At 48.1% G+C, this 21,579-nt stretch overlaps 1 protein-coding gene across 2 annotated transcripts in view; it reads right to left on the reverse strand.

Moving 5' to 3' along the window:
* LOC119455679 (venom serine carboxypeptidase-like) overlaps positions 1-21,193 on the reverse strand; it is a 31,287-nt gene extending 10,094 nt beyond the window's left edge. Inside the window, exons 1-5 of one of the 2 annotated variants that reach the window (XM_037717105.2) lie at positions 20,811-21,191; positions 18,760-18,839; positions 15,774-15,946; positions 13,852-14,185; positions 2,203-3,245 (exon numbers count right to left, since the gene is read on the reverse strand). In XM_037717105.2, coding sequence (XP_037573033.1) covers positions 2,425-3,245; positions 13,852-14,185; positions 15,774-15,946; positions 18,760-18,839; positions 20,811-20,884 — 1,482 coding nt within the window. In that variant the 5' untranslated portion in view covers positions 20,885-21,191 and the 3' untranslated portion in view covers positions 2,203-2,424. Of the gene's footprint in view, positions 1-2,202; positions 3,246-13,851; positions 14,186-15,773; positions 15,947-18,759; positions 18,840-20,810 lie in introns of those variants that run through there. The other variant, XM_049668950.1, reaches the window with a different exon arrangement.
* Positions 21,194-21,579: the final 386 nt, after the last annotated feature.

A 21,579-nucleotide genomic window follows, 5' to 3' on the forward strand; every position in this document is an offset into this window, starting at 1 on the left:
ACATCTCTTGTGTGACTGCCTATCGTACGAAGATGGCAGTCTCGCGTCCTGTTATTTTGAGCTGTTTCCGCTCAAGTCATGGACCAACCAGCCCAAATTGGTACAGTTCTGAAGATGAGAGGATTGCTCTTCGGACATCTTTAGGGCACTTAGATGATTAACCTTTTAAATAAGAGTAGATCGTGGGACCATGGCCTCATGTGTCTGCAATGTGCAAAGCCACAAAAGCGCTGCTGTGATTCTAGAGATGTACCAGACTATAAGACCACTCGTGATGAACTCAACAAAGAATGCTTAATTGTATGTTAATGTACCCCTGCAACGTGCCAACTTTTCTCCCCTTTCCCCCATTTTAGTCCCCTTTCTCCCCTCCCCAGTACAGGTTAGCCAACGGGGCTCAGCCTAATAGGCCTCCTTGCCTTTCCTCTTTGACTTCTCTCTCTGTCTTTCCGAAGACCGTTCCCGGGACGTGCCTCAAAATGACTTCAGTACCTGAACAGCTACTAAATGACCAGTGCTAAAACGATTCGTTTGATAATTTTGTGTATCTGTGTCCGTCTCTCCAGTTTATGATTGCAAGGTGGTGTTGAATAACTCTGTACATTTCGAAATCGCAGTAAATACTATAGGATGGCTCATTTAGTTGGAAAAGCGCGCATGAAGACGCCACGAGGGGGATTTATGCCCTCCCTATATTGAGCCTTCTTTCTGGCACATCTTTTAAAGCGTTTCGGTTTCTTAGGGAAACAACTGGCGAATTCTTGTGTGTGCCTAACCGTTTTTGTGGACCGATCCCGAAGATAATGCAGTCTAACACAGCGGTAAAAACTGCACAGTGGTACCACCGGTACCGGTAGTCGGCACCCCGATACATCAAGTCCAACATTACCTACTCTTATTTTTTTTTCTTTAGTATGAGATCGCGTCATCGAATCCACAGCCATGACGACCACATCATGATGAGGACGAACTGAATAAAGAAAGAGCTGGTATGCTAAATTTAGATGCGCATTAAAGACAGTCAAGTCATCGAAATTGATTGAAAGTTTACGAGAGAAAATCTCGACTTTAAGCGCGTACAATTGAAATGAATGACTATATTGTCTCTCATATGGAACATTTCGACCGAAACGAAAAAACAAAGTGATAGCGCAGAACTATAGGAAGGTGCTAAATTATCACAGACGTGTGAACTGTTTCTATTGCATCGTTTCTTGGGTGAAGGGCCACGTTTCTGTTGATTCCTCGAAAAACGTTAAGATTGTGCTGATGAGAAGCTTTAGGTTAACAAAAAGGCAAGTGGTCGCCGCCGTACGGGGACAGGCATTGATTTACTTGCACATTGTTTAAGAAAAGCGCGCTGTAATTGTTGTAATAAGGAAAAACAACAACAGTATCCTTAGAAACCGCTATTGTCTCTACTATAGGTATGAGTCATGTCTGTTATGGCGGCCTTCTCGAGACGACGGTAAGGAAACGGGAAACAACTACAGACGTCAATTTGAAGCATCCATATATCAGCGAGCATCTTAAACTCGTTGCTATACCTTACGCCGAGTACATGAGTTGCTGAATACTGAGTGTAGGAGCAGTGATACTTACCTAGTACATCACTGCTTGCAAGCCAGTGCCCATAATCGTTGTTTAGTGAGTACCATACGTGCGCGATATTGATGCCTGCTTTTCAGTTCATCGTTCAAGCCAGGAAATTACGCAGTCATCGTGAGGCGTTGTTTATTACGCAAGAGCACAATCTGGGACTCTTACTGACGTGTGTTTGATTTACCTCTCCCTCATATTTTTTCCATCCTTGCTTTCACATCATTTCAGTCACCCGCAGATTAGTTTTCGTTAGAGCCTACCCCTCCATAATTGCAGACATCAATAGAAAAACAATCCGTAACGACTTCCATGAAATCGCGTTACTAATCGCTTAGTCTGAAGGCCCAAAGAGGTTGGCAGCACCGCTTGACTGAATTTGTTAATTTGGTGCAGAAAAAAAACTAGTGACCTTTAACTGAAATCGACATTGCACCATCGCAGTCAACGCTGCATTCCGTAATCTGGACAGCTTTTTTACTATAATAATGGCAAGAACGCAATGAAGGGGGGCTTAATAATCCATGAATGCGGTGCAGCACTTTCCACGCAAGCCGTGTAGCTTTTTGTTTATTTCGGACAGAGTTACATTGCATGCCAGTTCACAAAATCATGGTGCAATCCTACTACACTGGGGCTCAATTTACGCATTGAGGTAGGTCTAGGGATTGACAAAAAGATTAACGCTTATGCACGCTCACACAACGAGCATTGCGTTCCATGCGAATTTGTTTGCTGTTATCCTCTTCTTGCGTCTATCTCCTACGCAACATCTGCCACCGTGCATTCCAAACAAATCGAGAGTAAGTCGAACAAGTTTGTGGCCTACGCAGAAGAGATAGCCTGTCCGGAGAAAGGCGGCTCGTCATCGATGAAGGCTGTGATGAGCGCGAACATGGCCTCAGGCTGGTCATACGGCAGCACGTGTCCACCGTTGCGCACCACGACGAAGTTGAGGTTCTCGACGGTCTTCTTGTAGCCATACAGACGCTTGCCGTCGGCGCTTCGCCAGATGTGGCGGGGTTCGTGAGACCATCGATCCGCATGCGACCACGCCAGTTTGGACAGGAATTTCTCCGTGTGTGTAGTGGGCACGCATATGTCCAAGGGACCACTGTACACGAGCACCTTGTAGCCGCTCTCCAGAACTACGGTGAACTGCGGCACGGCCGAGCGCATTATGTCGCGGACAAAGTGGCCGGCCACGAGGTCACGGCTCATGCTGAATCCTTGCTGACCCACGTGCAGGGCGCGCCGGATCTCGGGCTTCTGGACGAACGCCTTGTAAGTCTTGCTGTCTTCGGGCTCCTTGTCGATCAGGTAGTTGTAGTAGTATTCGAAGCCTGTGACGTTCTTGAAGAAAGTGTTGTGCGTTAAGAGGCCGAAGAACAGACTGTCCATGATAACACCGCTCTCAACAGTTCGACCTGCGCGCAGGAGATCGACCGCTTCCTTGGCGACTCGCGTCATGTGGTCGGCGGCGCTACGGTCGATGAGGCCGATCCCGTAGATGAAATCTCCAAAATCCACCATATTTATGGGGTCCGTCAGACCGTTGCCGTAGGCGATGCCGCGAAAATTAATCTTGACTCGCATCGAGTCCGCGTTCTCGTGTAGCGCGGCGCCCACAGTCGGCACGTACTTCCCTGCATGCACGTCAGAAAAAATGAAGCGCGCGGGGTGGGAGGGGGGGGGGGGGGGGGGAGGGGAGGAGAAGTGTGGTGCACGTAAGATTAAATGGTACAAAACAGCAAGATAGTAACCACTGTAAAACCAACAATTCGCACGAGATTAAGAAGATGTAAGAGCCTACGTTAGGAGCTCAGCAACTTTCTCCACCGTCGGTGTAATCAAGCGTCTACACCTCCCGAGCAAAAGTGACGAATCGACTGACCTTCTGTGACTTAGCACGCCGCGCTCGGCTCTACATCCATCCTGTAGTATAGCAAAGAAGGGACCCGGACAAATGGGGCGACACAACCCACTTTCTTTCAACTGAAGGACACCTCCTTGCGCTGCTAAATGACGAAAGTAGTCCAACTAGCTCAGTTCTCGATTCTTGTGGCTTTACATAGTCTTGATCGCGGTTACTTACCCTTAAATAGCATTGACATCATATTAAATAAGAAATGAGAAGCATCAAAGTAGAAACAAGTATTCGTTGAATAACAAGCAGTCCGTCCTGTCAGCACACGCATCATTCGAGATATTTAGTTTTTCGCACACAGCACTGAGACGCTCGGCCAAGACACGACAGCAAAAATAAAACGTAGCAAATAACGGTCGATGTAAATGTGTTATAATACAGAGAAAAACGCTTAAGATAACTGTTGGTAACCACCTTATGCCAAGTATTACGCTCTGTTGTCGTGTGTATACGATGCAGCGGTTTTTCTTTCCCTCCTTCATTCATACTGGCTACAAGGTATTGTGATGGGTGGCGCTCGGCGCCGGTAACCACACAAGATTAGGGTGCGACAAGCCAGACGTTTATTGAGACTAACTTATGCCTCGCATATACCAAAAGCAACTTGCACGGTAACAGCAATAAGAGTGGAACGCGATAGCATTCAAAGATCCCTGACTGCTTCTCACGGTCCACTCTTCTATTTTTCCTTTTCCTTACCCCTAGTGCAGGGTAGCAAACCGGATGCTCTTCTGGTTGACCTCCCTGCCTTTCCTCGCCTTGCTCTCTCTCTCTCTCTCCGACGACGGCAGCTTATGCAACCGTAGTGGTTAACAGCAAACACTGGCGGCGAACGCTATGCACGTAGGCGAGCTTTCTGGTAGAAATGCGGTCTCTTGCGTGGGCCGATCCCGGAGATAGTGCGCAACCGCGCCAGAGAAATGACATCATTTTCAAGTTTCCGTGTCTGTTTCGCACTTTTAATATTTCAGTCTGAGAAGATTTAACATAAAAGGCATGCGCTGTGGGTGCTTTGTTTGATGACATTTGTTTGTGGATTATCGTTCTCAAAATTCTGAGGAACAGCTTTGTCAAGAATGTGAGACAAGGTACGAGAAAGATTAGTGATATAATGGCGTGGCAATATAACCCGCATATATCGCACTTCATATAAGAAGGCGTGCGCTATACATATATTTAAATATATTCCGAGGCTCTGAGTGGTTGGGGATGATTTTCTCGGCCGTGGACGCCGACGCCGGATTTCCTGCGCTGTCCTTAACGCTGTCGCGTTAATAGTGGTAAGCGCGGGTGTTGGTCGACGAACGCGGTTACAACGCTTATGTATATATGTATGGTCAGTATTTAAAGGCGGCCAAGGATCATTCCAAAATTATCGTCAGATATCCCGCCAGTTGCGCTGCTTGATACAATGGGTCCATCTAAAGTATACGAGCTGCTGTAGTGGTAGGTGTGCGCGAGTGGTTTAAGCGCGATAACAATTCATCAACGAGGATCATATTGTCACGTAGTAGTGACGCTGAAGAAAACAGTCGTAAAACTGTGTACGACGAAACTGGTTGTTTATTGGGCGAACCTGTGCCCACAAAATCAAGGTACACTCAAAGCACAACGATAGCGGCGAACACAGTCGGCGATCGTCGAAAATCTGATCAGCGGCGAAACACGTCGGCTTTTATACCTGAGTCATCGAAGGTTCTAGATTAATCCCTGATGCCCGCGTGTCTTCCAGAAAGTTCTAGACAATTCGCGTCAGTCATGCAATCAGATAACAGAAGCGTCGGTGAACACAGGCAATGGAAAGAAGCATCGATAACGTTCTAGAAACTTCCGATACAGGCGCGTCCTGCGCCGAGCGATAACGTTTAACATTTGTTAGCCGGTGGAAAGCGGCCACCGGTGAAAGATAAACATCTATACGTGTCAATACCCTCCCCTTAAAAAGCATCGTCCCGATGCTACAAACAAATGTGAAAGCGTAAACAAAACCACGCGTAAAAAGAAAAAAAAATAAAGTAACAAAGTACCTAAGTTCGTCAGCGGGCGTAGAAAGGCTTAAGACGCACCACATGGATGACTTCGGGTCGTGCGCGGCGCCGCTGTGATTGCGAAATGCCGTCTGGCACGACCTCATAGTCCAGTACGCCAATACGTCGGATGATCTTATATGGTCCGAAATAGCGACGTAAGAGTTTCTCGCTAAGTCCTCGTCGGCGTATCGGAGTCCAGACCCAAACACGGTCTCCGGGCTGGTACTCGACGTAGCGTCGTCGAAGATTGTAGTGTCGGCTGTCGGTTCTCTGCTGGTTCTTGATGCGCAGGCGGGCGAGCTGTCGACCTTCTTCGGCACGCTGCAAATAGGTGGCAACGTCGAGATTTTCTTCGTCAGCGACGTCTGGTAGCATGGCGTCAAGCGTCGTTGCCGGGTTCCTTCCGTAGACCAGGTTGAACGGCGCCATGTGCGTCGTTTCTTGCACGGCCGTGTTGTATGCGAAGGTCACGTACGGAAGGATGGCATCCCACGTCTTGTGTTCGACGTCTACGTACATTGCCAGCATGTCGGCGATGGTCTTATTTAGGCGCTCGGTGAGGCCATTCGTCTGCGGGTGGTAGGCGGTGGTGCGGCGATGGCTTGTCTGGCTGTACCGCAGGATGGCTTGAGTTAGTTCTGCCGTAAAGGCCGTACCTCTGTCGGTGATGAGGACTTCCGGGGCACCGTGACGCAGGAGGATGTTCTCAACGAAGAATCGGGCTACCTCGTCGGCACTGCCTTTGGGCAAGGCTTTTGTTTCGGCGTAGCGGGTGAGGTAGTCCGTAGCTACGATGATCCATTTATTCCCGGACGTCGACGTCGGAAAAGGCCCCAGTAAGTCCATCCCGATCTGCTGGAACGGTCGGCGAGGTGGCTCGATCGGCTGTAGAAGCCCGGCTGGCCTTGCCGGCGGTGTTTTGCGTCGTTGACAGTCTCGGCATGTCCTTACGTAATGGGCGACGTCAGCAGAGAGGCGAGGCCAGTAGTATTTTTCTTGTATCCTCGCGAGAGTGCGGGAAAAACCGAGATGTCCAGCCGTTGGGTCGTCATGGAGAGCTTGCAGAACCTCTGGACGCAATGCTGAGGGTACCACGAGGAGGTAGTTGGCTCGGAGAGGCGAGAAGTTCTTCTTTAGGAGAATGTCGTTTTGCAAGAAGAACGACGCCAATCCTCGCCTGAACGCCTTCGGCACAATGATGGTCTTGCCTTCCAGGTAGTCTACAAGGCTCCTTAGTTCCGGGTCGGCTCGCTGTTGTTCGGCGAATTCGTCGGCACTGATGGGTCCCAAGAAAGTGTCGTCATCCTGGTCGTCTTGTGGCGGCGGTTCGACGGGGGCGCGTGACAAACAATCGGCGTCAGCGTGCTTTCGCCCGGATTTGTAAACGACGGTGATGTCGAATGCTTGAAGTCTCAGGCTCCATCGTGCGAGGCGACCTGAAGGATCCTTCAAGTTAGCTAGCCAACATAAGGCGTGGTGGTCGCTTACAACTTTAAAGGGCCTGCCATAGAGGTAGGGGCGAAACTTTGATGTAGCCCAGATGATGGCGAGGCACTCCTTTTCTGTTCTGGAATAATTTGCTTCCGCCTTCGATAGCGACCGGCTAGCGTAACTTACAACCCTTTCTAGTCCGTCAGTCCTCTGCACAAGCACGGCGCCGAGACCTACGCTGCTTGCGTCGGTGTGGACTTCGGTATCGGCATTTTCGTCGAAATGCGCAAGTATTGGCGGCGATTGCAGGCGTCGCTTCAGTTCTTCAAATGCTTCGACTTGCGGCGTCTCCCACTTGAACTCGACGTCGGCCTTCGTGAGATACGTCAGTGGCTCAGCGATCCGTGAAAAATTCTTGACGAAGCGCCTGTAATAGGCGCACAGTCCAAGAAATCTACGCACTGCCTTCTTGTCAGCGGGCGGAGGAAAGTTGGAGATGGCCGCAGTTTTCTGAGGGTCGGGGCGCACTCCAGACTTGTTGATGACATGGCCCAAAAACAAGAGCTCCTCATATGCGAAGCGGCACTTTTCTGGCTTCAACGTGAGTCCGGAGGTCTTGATTGCTTGAAGAACTGTATCAAGGCGCCGGAGGTGCTCCTCGAAGCTTGAGGCAAACACAACGACGTCGTCCAAATAGACGAGGCAAGTCTGCCACTTCAAGCCTGCCAGTACTGTATCCATGACACGTTGGAAAGTGGCAGGCGCCGAGCAAAGACCAAACGGCATGACTTTGAACTCGAACAGTCCGTCTGGTGTTATAAACGCAGTCTTCTCCCGGTCCCTCTCGTCGACTTCGATTTGCCAGTAGCCGGTTTTGAGGAAACCCAGCACCTCCACCAGATGTCACGTAGTAGTGACGCTGAAGAAAACAGTCGTAAAACTGTGTACGACGAAACTGGTTGTTTATTGGGCGAACCTGTGCCCACAAAATCAAGGTACACTCAAAGCACAACGATAGCGGCGAACACAGTCGGCGATCGTCGAAAATCTGATCAGCGGCGAAACACGTCGGCTTTTATACCTGAGTCATCGAAGGTTCTAGATTAATCCCTGATGCCCGCGTGTCTTCCAGAAAGTTCTAGACAATTCGCGTCAGTCATGCAATCAGATAACAGAAGCGTCGGTGAACACAGGCAATGGAAAGAAGCATCGATAACGTTCTAGAAACTTCCGATACAGGCGCGTCCTGCGCCGAGCGATAACGTTTAACATTTGTTAGCCGGTGGAAAGCGGCCACCGGTGAAAGATAAACATGTATACGTGTCAATATACCTAGAAGGCCTGACAGTCACGTGTGAGTATACTGGGTTAGAAGTTACTCCACACAGCGATGGTGACACTTGGAATCAAATAATTGAAATGTTTTGTGAACAAAAATTTTGAAATCGCGAATGCTTAAATTGTGAAAGTAATGTTTCGGTGAAACTGCTTACTTATGCCGGTTAAAAATTATACTAATGTAACCTTTGTCCGAATGACGCGTAAAAGGTAGCAACGTTGATTCTTAGCAAGTAGCGGCTCGTTGAAGGGTTGCGCTCGCGTTTCTGAGTGTTCGTTAGCAATGTCCAGTAAAGGTGAATCGATTTTGTGTAAATGCTGTAGACTCGATGAGACAAACATCTGTGCGTGTGAGAGAAGGAAAGAGTTGAGGGAAAACTGAACCAAAAAGCTGTGCAATCCACCGCAACTATCGTGAAAATGCAGTGGTACTAGTATTCATAATACTTATGAAGGCGTCAAATCGGACACAATTGAAAAAATTGGTGTGGTTTAGCTTTGGTAGCCCTGGTTGATAGCGAAAGCTTGACTGCCCTGGCTAGGCCCATTGTCGAGCTGTGGCCGAGGAGTGGTTTCGCAATGATATACAGACATGTTTGCAATGAATGCAGTGTTTATTCATCATTTTTATACCTATGAAGACACTCCGGTAATCAGTAAAGTAGTGAGACTTGGTTGCAACTCGCAGCTGGGCCCATCTCTACTCGGGCAACGGCGGCAATGTCTCCTTTCAGGGCTCCGTAAAGGCCTAAATATTGTCAGACATAGCATGAACGCGCGCACACGTTATGTCACGTTGGCGAGAACAACAGCGGCTATAGTTCGACCGATGGTTCGACGTACTGGCGCCACCAACGTAACCGGACGCGCGGCCAATGCGCTCCGATGCGCCCGGCGTCTGATGACGCTCGCCTGCGTTCCGATAACGTCGGACTATGAACGCGCCTTAATGCTCTCTTGTGGTTTGACCCCTAGCTCTGAAGCTGAAAACTGTTGAGTCGCCGACGGCTGCCCGAGGTAGCGTAATAAAGCTTTCGCTTTAAAAAAATAAGGCGCAAGGAAGGAACATGCGCGCAATTTCCACTCGAAGGTCAGAGTACATGCCTAAAACGCCAGGTGGAATCGTTGACAGCACTGATATGATCACAGAAACCCCAACCATCCACCCAGCAGCAACAACACGCACAAGACTTCCAATACGCGAGAGTCCCTCTACAAACCTCACCACAATCACCAATTTCACCCGCGACACCCTTCGCGGAGCTACACAGAACACTCACAAAGCAAATGGGCGACATGTTCGCTCAGATGAAAGAGGAACTACAACAACATATGAAGACACAGATACAACCTATGTACAAGGAGTTCCAAGAACTCAAGCAATATGTGGATGAGTCTCTTCAAGGCGTTAAGAGGACCCGCAAGCGACAATCTATCATTGGCGACGATAAGCCGTATGTCAAATACATCGTAACCACGGAGACTGAGGAAGCAACTTCGGGCACTCCCCAACATGGCTAACAGAGCATCCAGACAACAAGAGAATCTTGCTATTTGGCAGTGGAACTGTCGCTCACTACAGAACAAACACGCTACACTCACACAATACATCAAGGCGGCGCTAGTCCCACCCGACCTCATTTGCCTGAAAGAGATCGGGAAAACACCGAAACCCATCGGTGGTTATCGTCTTTACGTCGACCTACATCACCCAGCTGTAGCGACCCTGGCAAAGAAGGACTTAGCCTTAACCGCGACCGTAATACCGGGGGTCGAGACACACCATCAAATAGTCACAATTTGGCCGGTCAAGAAAGGACGCCCTAAATGTGTATTAGTGCACGTGTACAGTCCCCCTAGCGAATGCAAGGCCGACTTCTTGACAATCCTGAACCACACATCCACACTGCTTTCAAAGCGGGACCGATTGATTTTCCTTGGCGACTTTAATGCATGGCACACCGAGTGGGGGTACAGGCGAGATACGAGCAAGGGAATCGATCTACTCAGCGCCACCCAGGCCCACGAGTTACTGCTGCTCACACACCCGGGAGTTCCTACAAGGATAGGCAACAGCGTGACTCGGTACACTACGCCGGATCTTACCTTTATCAACAATGACAACGGTGTTACCTGGAGTAACCTCGAGGAAAACTTAGGCAGCGACCACTACATCCTATGCACGACGGTGAACACGGCAAAGGTGCGCTTAGCCTTAGGGACGGCCAGGCTGACGGACTGGAAGAAATATCGAGAACGCCAGCAGACAGCCCCCTCGACACCCACTACGGCAGAAGGATGGAGTAATTTCCTAAAGGAACTCTATACTGCCACCACTAAGGAGCTCCAAACCACACCAGACACGCCGGCTATAGACAACCACCTAGCTCATCTCTGGGAAGCTCGTAGAAGTCTCAGCAAGAGGTGGAAAAGACAGCGCCACAACCGTAACCTAAGGCGACGAATCGACCGATTGGCGGAAGAAGCAAATACCTACGCTCGAACACTCAATTACAACAACTGGCACAGCTTCTGTGACTCCCTCAGAGGTACACTGAGCACCAAGAAGACATGGGCCATACTGCGATGCATGCTGGATCCGACCAGTACGCGCACGGCAACGGCTAATGTCATGCGGCGACTCATAGGAGAGTACCAAGGGACGGAGACTGAGCTGTTGCAACAACTCAAGACCACCTACACCGGTGAGGCTCAAACACCTACAACAGCTCCGAAAGAATACCATGGGGAAGCCAACGAAGATCTGGACGCCCCCATCACCTTCGCGGAACTTCATGTAGCCGCGCAGACTTTCAAAAAGAACACAGCACCAGGACCAGACCGCGTCACCAATGTGATGCTTCGCAATCTCAGTGACACAGCCATCGGACAGCTTGTGCATTTTTTCAATGATCAGGTCTGGAGGAAGGGAGGTCGGGTACCAGCGCCATGGAAATCGGCCAACATCATCATGATCCCAAAACCTGGTAAGCCGCGAGAGATCGGACAGCTGCGGCCCATCTCATTAACATCGTCCATGGGCAAGCTCTTTGAAAGAGTCGTGCACACCCGGCTGGAGAACCACCTCGAGCGTAACAGCCTTCTTCCGGACTCGATGTTCGGCTTTCGCAAGAGAGTGTCTGCACAGGACGTCTTCCTCCTGCTAAAAGACGAGGTCCTCGGCCCTCCCCCGGGCAGCCTAGACAGAATCCTGCTCGCCCTTGACGTTCAAAAGGCCTTTGACACCATATCTCACTCCGCCATACTAGAGGGCCTTGAAGACGTCGGATGCGGAGAAAGAACATTTCATTACATTCAGGACTTTCTGCGTGGCCGCACTGCAACAATTGCGCTCGGAGCGTCACGGTCGCTCCCATATGAACTGCCGGGCCGCGCGGCACGCCTCAAGGTGCAATTTTGTCTCCGCTCCTATTCAATATTGGAATGCGCAAGCTCGCCCTACAGTTACAGGAAGACGAAGAACTCGGCGTGGCAATTTACGCCGACGACATTACGCTCTGGGCGACCAAAGGCTCATACGGGGACAGACAAAACACACTTCAGCAAACCCTAGTCGAATCATACACAAAGCATGCCGGCATGAAATGCGCACCGAGCAAATCAGAATACATACATATTCGACCACCAAGAACTCAAGCCAACAGAGCTCCACCGTTACAACTACTTCTAGACGGAGAACCTATCCGAAAAGTCTAGCAGCTACGAGTGCTCGGAATGCATATACAGGAAACGGGCAGTGCCGGCATCGCCTTGTCCAAACTCAAGCGCACAATTCGCAGTGTTAGTAGCCTCATTAAACGAATAGCACGTAGCAGAGAGGGAATGACGGAGACAGACACTATGAAATTAGTACAGGCCTTCGTCATAAGCAGAATCACTTACGCTCTTCCTTTCCAAGCGGCCCGACAAACTGACATCGACCAAGCAAATCGACTGCTCCGGATTGCCTACAAGGCGGCACTCGGCCTGCCCGAAAACACGAGCACTGACCGTCTCAGCGAGCTGGGCATGATGAACACATACGAAGAACTCGCCGCGGCCACACTCATGGCCCAGCGCGAAAGACTAAACGCAACACCCCAGGGGCGCTCCGTGCTAACACGACTACGGTACCCCCTAACGCCACAGTTCTGCGGAGACGAGACCATACTTATGCCACCTGATCTACGAGCAAGAATCCATGTGAACCCCATCCCACGTCACATGAACCCTCACTTCCACGTGAAACGGCGACAAGCCCGAGCAGCCATCCTGCGCAAAAGGCAGGAGGACGCAGACACATACTTTACTGACGCGGGCTTATACCCCAGAGGTGAGACAGCGACTCCTACTTATGTAGCTGTCGCGACAAACTGGGGGAGACCGATCGTAGCAGCGTCCGTACGCACGACTTCAAGCGCCACGGCGGAATCCGCGGCCATAGCCCTAGCCATCCGAGACGCTGACGCCAAGAGCCAGTCGGCTTATATACTCACAGACTCGCAAGACGCCTGCCGCCTCTTCCTTCGGGGAGTTCTACCGGCCGGGGTCCTTCGCATACTAGGACCAAGCCTCCAAATGGACCACGGGATAACCGGGTGTCCCGCGCACACCGGAGTGGAAGGCAACGATCGGGCGGATCGTCTGGCTCGAGGTATAACAGGCCGAGCCGCGATACATACCGCTCGAACGGACGCCTTTCCGACACCCGGCAGCACACCGAGAGACATACTTGAGGCACAACGACTAGGAAGACGATCCAAAGCTCCACCTCACCCCAAGCTCAACAGGCGACAGGCGAGGGACTGGCGCCGAATACAAACAGCTACCCACACTTACATAGACTGCACAAAATATTTCCCAACAAACACAGCGACAGATGTCCATGGTGCGACTCCATCCCGACACTAGAACACATCACTTACCAATGCACGCAGCGTCCGGCAGACGCCGTGTCGCCGCTACTTAACGATACACTAAACAATTGGTCGTGGGAGGCGCGACTCTCCGAACTGGACTTGGGAAGCCAATTGGCGACCCTTGACCAGGCCCGGCGCGCCGCAATAGCCAGTGGGGCCCTGGAAGAGGGGCTCCACCCACAGTAACCAAGCACGATCTTTATTTAAATAAAGTTGTTTCTCTCTCTCTCTTCAGGTAATAAAGAGTATGCGAGAAAATAAGCAGCGAAATGAGAAAATAAAAGAAGATGAACCACGAAAATTGCAACGCAAATACGATAAACACTTATAGAGCAACAGAAAAAATTTAGGAAGTTCCTCATTTTGTTACATTAAACCAAATTGAACAGTAACATAGAGAGACCGAAGAAAGGAGAAAAGCAGGGACATTTACCAGAAGAGAAAATCAGCTTTTCTACCCTACGCTGGGGAGAGAGGGGATGAGGAGATAAAGAGGTAGGAAAGTAGGGAGACATAAAGAAATGGGGCAAACGAACACATAATCACATCGAAAATCAGTAACGCGAACAATGGAAGACGATGTTACGGTATTGTACACTGCGCTTACCGGCATAGGATTCACCCGCGATGTAGAATTCGTTTTGGGCTAGGTCGCCGAACAGCGTGAAGAACTGCTGCAAGAACTCCAACAGGTCGCGGCCAACTTCGGTCTGGTTACGGGCGTAGCCAGCGTCGTTCTCGGTGTAACTGTATCCCGTTCCCACGGGTTGGTCCACATAAATCATCGAGTAGCGCTGGGCCCAAGTGAGCTCGCGAAACGCCGCCTCGTTGCCGTCCTCCGACAGATAGTAAGGGCCATGTTCGTTGAAGAAACCCAGAAGCGAGGACGTGCCGGGCCCCCCTTGCATCCACATTATCACAGGGTCATTCTGCGGATCCCTCTGAGGAAGGATAAAAAGATATGCCGATTACGAACGTGATTTTGGCTGGGATTATTGAAAGGGGCTGGCAACATTATCCTCTTACGTCACTGTTTTTAGGCTGCTCATCATTTTCTTTCGCCCTTACGTAACTGAACGCGAAAGTATTAGGTTCGGATCGTGCAATGGTCCGGATCAATTTTCTTTTCTCTGTTGTTTGCTCCAGATATTCGAGATCAACAAGTTCCCGGCGATTAACAGGGGCGTACTTAGCTAAAGAAACATGCAAAAAAGGCCCAACTCAAAGCAGCCCTCAAGAACGTCGTACAGGACGATTCATACTCTACTTCTCTTGGCTACGGTCGGACGCTCCAGATTCACATCTGGATGGTATAGTCATTGACGTTGCATTCGCGTCTTCAAGACAGCTCCTCCTTTAAACCGAGATGACACCAAGGTGCCTCTCAGTGCGGATCGAAGAACAAGGGGGACAATCAGTCGAGTTCGACAGGGGAGACAAAACTGAGATCTCCACTTTTTTTATACTAACAGTAGATAACATTGGGATAACGTTTCTTCTACACACAGAGATTTGTGTCATTCGAGCCATTATACACACAATAAAAGAGTAAGGTTGAGTCATCGCGCATGGCGTGGACATTCCAAAATGATTAGGGAGTACGCACACTTCAACGAAAATTTAACGGTTTCTCTCTCTCATTTTATTTTTTGTCATTTTATTTTTTGTCATTTTATTTTTTCTCGTTTTTTGTTATCGCGTAGTATAAACGCGATGGTGCTCTCTCGAGTGGCGCACTTCCCTGTGAAATATTCTTTTTTGAAAGTATCCGCTTGAAAGATTTCATCAGGTTCAAACATTCGCTTTGTGATAGCTTCGAGCGGCCTCCGCTGTGCTGCCATATATAGGATTAAGAATGCTATCGTGTTTACCAACCATCCTCCTCGCATCCCAATTATTGTCATCATCCCCATTCATCCCTCTTTCGTGGCCTTTTACCGCCTTCCCCGGTACAAAGGAGCACGTTAAATTGCAAATGCTTGGGCCGATCTCTCTACACTTCTTTAAACAAGTTCTTTATTTCTCTCTGTCTCATATGTCCTGCTAGCGCTTCAGCGTTGATACGGAGAGGTTTCTGGACGATATAGTACGAGGAGGATTTTTCTCATTTGAACACACAACTAGTGCTCCTGGATGAATCTAGAAAGATCGCCGGGCTCGTTGGTGGGAATCTAGTACTTGAAGAAAAAGAAACAGAGCAAAGGAGAAAAGACGTGAACAAAAAAGATAGAATACGAAGACACAAGCACTGGCTTCTTCGTCACCCTCTCGTTTGTTTGTTTTTTTTTTTCGTTTCTTTTTTTTTTCCTCCTTAGTGATGTGTCCCTGAATTGAGAGCGAATACTGCGTAAGAAGGTCTCGTGCCTTCTGTTCGAATCTCTGCAAGGTAATGAAGGGGCAAAAACAGCGTGAATGGTCTTCGTGCTTCGTTAAGTAATGCTTACGCGGAGAAATTGATGACCCCAAACTGCTAGGCTGCAGCCCCGTCTGAAGAAACGTTGTTGCCACAAGAAATTGACCGTAACTCACCAGTGAAGGAACAAACCAGAAGAATAGATTGCTATTGTACTGTGGATTGACGGTGATGTAGCCAGCATAACTGGGCACCTCGTAATCAGCCCCAATGGGGCCGACCTTGCTTGATGACCTGGCCTGGCACAGTTGGCCAGCATCGATGAGAGGTGTCAAGTACAGGGGCTCTCCTGCATATAAATAGACATAGCACAGTGGTCCTCCAAAAAAATGGACCCGCACTTTTATATTTCTCGTATTTTCTTGAGTTCATAGCTCCACTACCACGTTTTTTTTTTTTTTTTTTTTTTTCATGTGCTCCTTCACACCATAGAGTTTTATATGCAGGTCACCAAAGGAAAATCTCGCGCCACAGTCGTTTAGTGGCCATGAGTATTATGGTACATTGATTTGTGTGCACTTTTGCGTGGTTCTGAGGAGAACTTGCATTGTGTGCTTGCGTCGAAATTTTTCCTGAAAGCTTTCTAGTGTTTTACGTTTACAGTTGTTTCATTGTGTAATTACCAGCACGTAAGAAAGCTACGACAGCTTCAAGCTTGCGTGCCTAAGTCTCGATCATGTTTGGAAAGCAATATTCACCATGCGCACTGCTTTTTTTTTTTCTTCAAATTCTGTGCAATGCCTTTGTTCTTAAGGTACTGAAAACCACCGAAATGTATAAATTTGAGGCTAAACGAGACTATGTAATAGCCTACAACAATGTTTTGATTAAACATCTGTTTTATTTAGATTAATATGAACATTCACAAGGTCATTCAAAGACGGAAAGACAACGTTTAGGCAAATTCAGGTATTTCCACTAATTTCTAAGTTGACGGAACTGTCACAATGGTGGTTTTCTTCTTATTTTTCTTTATTTTTGTGAATTGTACGTTTGATCATATTGCTTCAGTTTTGTCGGAATTATAACTTTAGGATTATTACAAGCTTGAACTATCGATAACTGGATCAATTTTAAAGCTAGAAAAAGTTATTTAGTACGAGCAATAAACACAATATATTTTGTTACTGTGGCTCCTATTGAAAACTAAATAGGATTAGATGTGCAACATTGCACACCGCTAGAATTAAGCTGCCCTAAACAGGTTTTAAATTTCGTCGGCTTGATTCCAGTTTAATGTAGCGATCCACATTAGGCGGCTCTCCTCACATTTACAATTTCAAATTTCAGCGACATTTTTTCTTTTTTACAGCGAAGCTGTCCATGGCTAGGGTACCGTGGATTTTTCGTGTCTGTCAAGAAATCTGCGTGTGCAAAACTCAAGTCTCAAATTTGATGCAAAACGCTTCATTCTATGCAGAAGCTTATACGTCTCATCACTTGGATACGCACTTTCAGTAGATTAGTTATCAATAGGCATCATTTTCAAGATCAGTTGACCCTCAGGTAGATAATAAGGGTTTCTCAAAAATGTTCCACTGTGCGACCCGCGTCGGTCATGTGTACGCTTGCAACGCCCCCTCTTTGTCGTCGTTCCAAGCGCTTGAGGGCCTAGTTTCATTCCACTCTCCCGGCGTGGCGGTCGCGTCGCGCGTGTCTAGATTCCTCCGGCTCCCCGAGGTGGCGGTAGTCTTCGACGCGGATGTATGCCACCGATCAAAACAAAATTGTGTGTACGTGTGTCTTTCTTCGGGATGACCGCAGTCACCTCTCAAGAGAAATAAAATGTGCTCATACCTTTTATTTAAATTTTGCGCCACCTATATGTCGTGGGCTAAACTGCTTCGCTTGTAATCCACCTTCACAGCAGTAGAATGGCACGCGATCTTTTTTTTTTTTTGTTAGCGATATTATATTTTCAGCTTCGCTAGACTGCGGAAGTAATGTCAGTTTCTCATTGCTTTGGTCAGAGAATCTGAGTTTTCAGTTGATGAAAATTCGCGCCTTAATTGGTCTTAACTTTTGCTGAAAAGAAGGACGCACAATAAATCTAAAATTGGCTTAAATTAATCGTACATGCGCACAAATACTAAATAAAGTGGACGGAGAACAGCCGTCGCCGTAGCTCAGTCGGTGGAGCATCGCACGCCTAATGCGGAAGGTGTGAGTCGGGCTCCCCTCGGTGGCAAGTTATTTTTTCCGCACCCCTTTCATTTCACTCTATTTATAACGTCTACATTTTCAATTAAAAACCACAAGTTATGTCCCCTATGATTTCCATCACTTTAAAATATGTCTGCTTTGTGTGGTTGACCCGTCGTGGGGGCTTAATTGATTTGGCATTGCGCTGCGAAGCACGAGGTCGCGGGATGCAATCCTGGCCGCGGCGGCCGCATCTCGATGGGGGCGAAATCCAAAACCTCCGTGTTCCATACATTGTGTACGCCGTTAAATATTCCCAGGTGATCAAAATTCATCCGGCATGTCCCACTGCGGCGTGTCTCATATTAACATCGCGGTTCTGGCTCGTAAAACCGCAGAACTTAATTGTCAATTTATGCGGTTGTACCAAGAATCGAGCCCCTCGTCTCCCCTTCTTCTTGTTCTAGGGCACTTAAGAATTTTCGTGAAAGCTATTTGTGAAATGTCATATTTTGTTACAGCGCATAGCTTTGCATATCGCCGTCAAGCAACAACTCCTCGATTGCTTAAGTATGAGGGCAAAAAGCAATACTTTCCATTGCGCAACTTCAATAAATGTCTTCTTACGTCTGCCTTTTGGCTTTATTGCTCTTTCACTTATTCTTGTACGTCGTGGACATTTTGGTGCACCAAAAATAATAGATTTTCGATTTTCCGACTTTCCGACGAACTTTTGACAAGAAAAAAAAATTCACAGTTGCTTAATTAGTGTTAATGGGAGTCTACCGTTACACATCGAAGTGAAACAGTAAAATGTTTCATAAATAAACGAAACTACCTAAATTGCTAAACAGCATGCTTTAATGAAAAAAAAAAGGTGCTTCAGCACGCGTTAAATTACTGTAGCTCTTTTTTTCTGCGCAGTCGTCTATTTACAACGACCGTGGTATCGATCTCTACCGGTATTTGCTGTACCATCCTGGGGACCATTGCTGCTACTGGCCTCATTGTCCGCCTCAGCCTCCTCCACCGCCTGGTCTCTGTAACATCACGCACACACACAAAAAAAATATTTTATCTTCAAAGCAAGTCACATTTTAGCACACCATATCATCTTTAAACATACTCTTCCCACGTGTTCATATTCACAACACTTGTCCATTATTTAATTAATTTTTTGCAGTGGCATGAATGACGATGTTCGTGAGAATAGTTTTTATTCGCATTTAATTTTTTTAACTCCGGCGTTGGCACTGAACGTAAGGATAGAGTAAAGGATGAAATGAACGAGGAAAGTGCCGATACAGCGAGCTGGTTTTATTGTACGAAAAAAAAAAAACAAGTCCTCACAAACAATCGAAGATCATTTCCAATGTAAGCGAAGCTTCGCTTCTCGACTGTAGCCTACAGCAGCATTCCGTGCTGCGTTACTCTTCATGGGTCAGCGGGCCGTCGTTACATCGTGTGTAGTCTGAAAGCGTTTGAGAGCCATCTTTGTCTCGCTCTTGTCGTTTACAGCAGAGCAGGGCCGTGCGGGAACGCGCGAATGGCCCTATACACAACGCGCAATGATCTGCGCTTCCATTGTGCCGCCGACCGAGCACAGGTGTCCGCTACGCAGCAATGGCAGATGACGGCACGATACCTCCCCTCCACAAAACCTCATCCCCAAGACCGCACCTCCTTTCCGCCGCTCACACGCAAGCATACCTCCTCTCCGCATTCTCCCCTCTCCAGATTTCTCATCTCCGCTTTCCTCAACTGCGCAATACTCCATATCCGCATCACCCTCTCTTCCCATTCGCCGCCCTCACATTCCTTCTCCTAGCATCTCTTCTCTCCGCATCCTCCTCTCCGAATTCGCCCTTTCTGCACTTCTGTCCACATTCGCCATCCCCGCGTGCCTCCTCTCCATATTCCCCCTCGCCGTATTCCCCCTCACCCCGTTCCACCTCTCTGCATTCCTCTCTGAGCATAATCTGCGGTTAGGAAGCTCCATGTATTTTGGCAAGGTGAAGGTTGTAATAAAGACAGCTAGTCTGTTCATTTGGAGAAGTAGAAAGTTCATGATTGAAGTAGAAAGGAAATCTACATTACCTTTTTTTTTGTTCGTGTCTGATTTTCTAGTGAGAATCTTCACTGTCGCGAAATCAATGAGGCGCCTTGTCACAAACGCACAAAGCCGGAACAAAGCTGGAAACGGCGTCCATGTCGTTCGTTCGTCTTTAACGCGCTCTTTTTAGCGTTTTCTTTTTTTTTTTGCGTGTATGATGTTGGACAGAGAGTTCAATGATCGTGTAATTACATCATATATTTTTTGTGGACAGCTTCTCGTTGGTGTACTGTAACAAACACTAGTTCTAAAGTGGCGTGCCGTCAGTATTCTGAGGTTCTGACGTACGCATGCGTTTGCCCCTTTAAATATGTGGCGGCGGTGAGTTTTCTCATGTTAGCCCGTCTATTCAGAATCATCTCGCCTCTCCAACCGACCGCCTCGGTCTTGTTTAGCATGCGTGCACCTCACTGCTATCTTGAAGTTCACGGCACCTCAACGGAAGAAAGCCGTCTCAAGAATTTCTCGTTATAGTTTACGGTTCGACTTTCTTTCCCCCGATAATTAAGGCGCATCTAGCACACGGAACTGAATATTTCTGGAGGAGTGACTAATGCCACTAAATAGTATTTGCGTCAACATATTCACAGCTAGTATTTTTCACACATATAAGGCAACATATTGTAAATGACACTCGTTCCTCGTGCACATGTGGCTGTGGAGGCCGGTCTTAATTTATGTAGGAAGTAATGGTGTCTAAACACACGCCACTTCCAGTGAAGCCGAACATCAACGAAAAGTTTCATTAGCTAGTAGATGCAGCTCTTAACCACTGCGAAAGGAGCCCAAGAAACTCGGGTTCATGCTGGTTTTACAGGCTCCAGTAACACGGTAACAACCCATAGGCCAACTACCAATACTGACACCTCGTACGAACGCGTATAAAAAAATTACTTACTCATCGGCGCCCCACACTCCTAAATTGGGCAGGGGACTTGAGCAAAGAAGCAGGAACACCGTGGCCAGTTGCATCTCGATGCGAACGTCAAGGCTTCCCGTCCCAATGTGTACACATGTAATTCTGCGAGCAACCGCTTGTTACACTTGTTCCCTTGATGTTTTTCGTGCGACAGCCGCAGGGGAAAACGCAAACAAAGAATATGGGCTCAGCAGTGGTCGAAATAAGTACTTGCTGCGGCGATGCGCTGGAGAATTTAATTTAAATTTTTTTCTTTCTCTTTTTTTAATGTCGAGACGTTGACTGGCAGAACCCATATGTGACTGCCGGTCCACGCTAGAGTTATCGTGCCCCAGCCTGCATTGTCACCCAAGTAGAAATGAGGTTGAAATTCAGCCACTGAGATATGTACACATGTCGTGCTAGCAGAATTCAGCTCACAGGAACGAGCGAACATAACCGCACTCACAGTTTTTTATAGAAACAGGTTTTATATTTGGGGTGAGGCAGAATAAAAATCAGGCATGCGTTGACATTCGACTGGAGGTCAAAGTCTTGTCATTGTATACCAGTCACTCTTCGATCACCACCCGCTATGTTGATCACGCTGTTACAAAGATACTACAGAACTGACGAATCTTTGTAATTGTTGGTTCAGTGTAATGATAAACCGTGGTGCGCAGGTACACACACACACACACACACACACACACACACACACACACACACACACACACACACACACACACACACACACACACACACACAC

This window comes from Dermacentor silvarum, chromosome 6 (genome assembly GCF_013339745.2).
Source record: "Dermacentor silvarum isolate Dsil-2018 chromosome 6, BIME_Dsil_1.4, whole genome shotgun sequence".
Lineage (NCBI taxonomy): Eukaryota > Metazoa > Arthropoda > Arachnida > Ixodida > Ixodidae > Dermacentor > Dermacentor silvarum.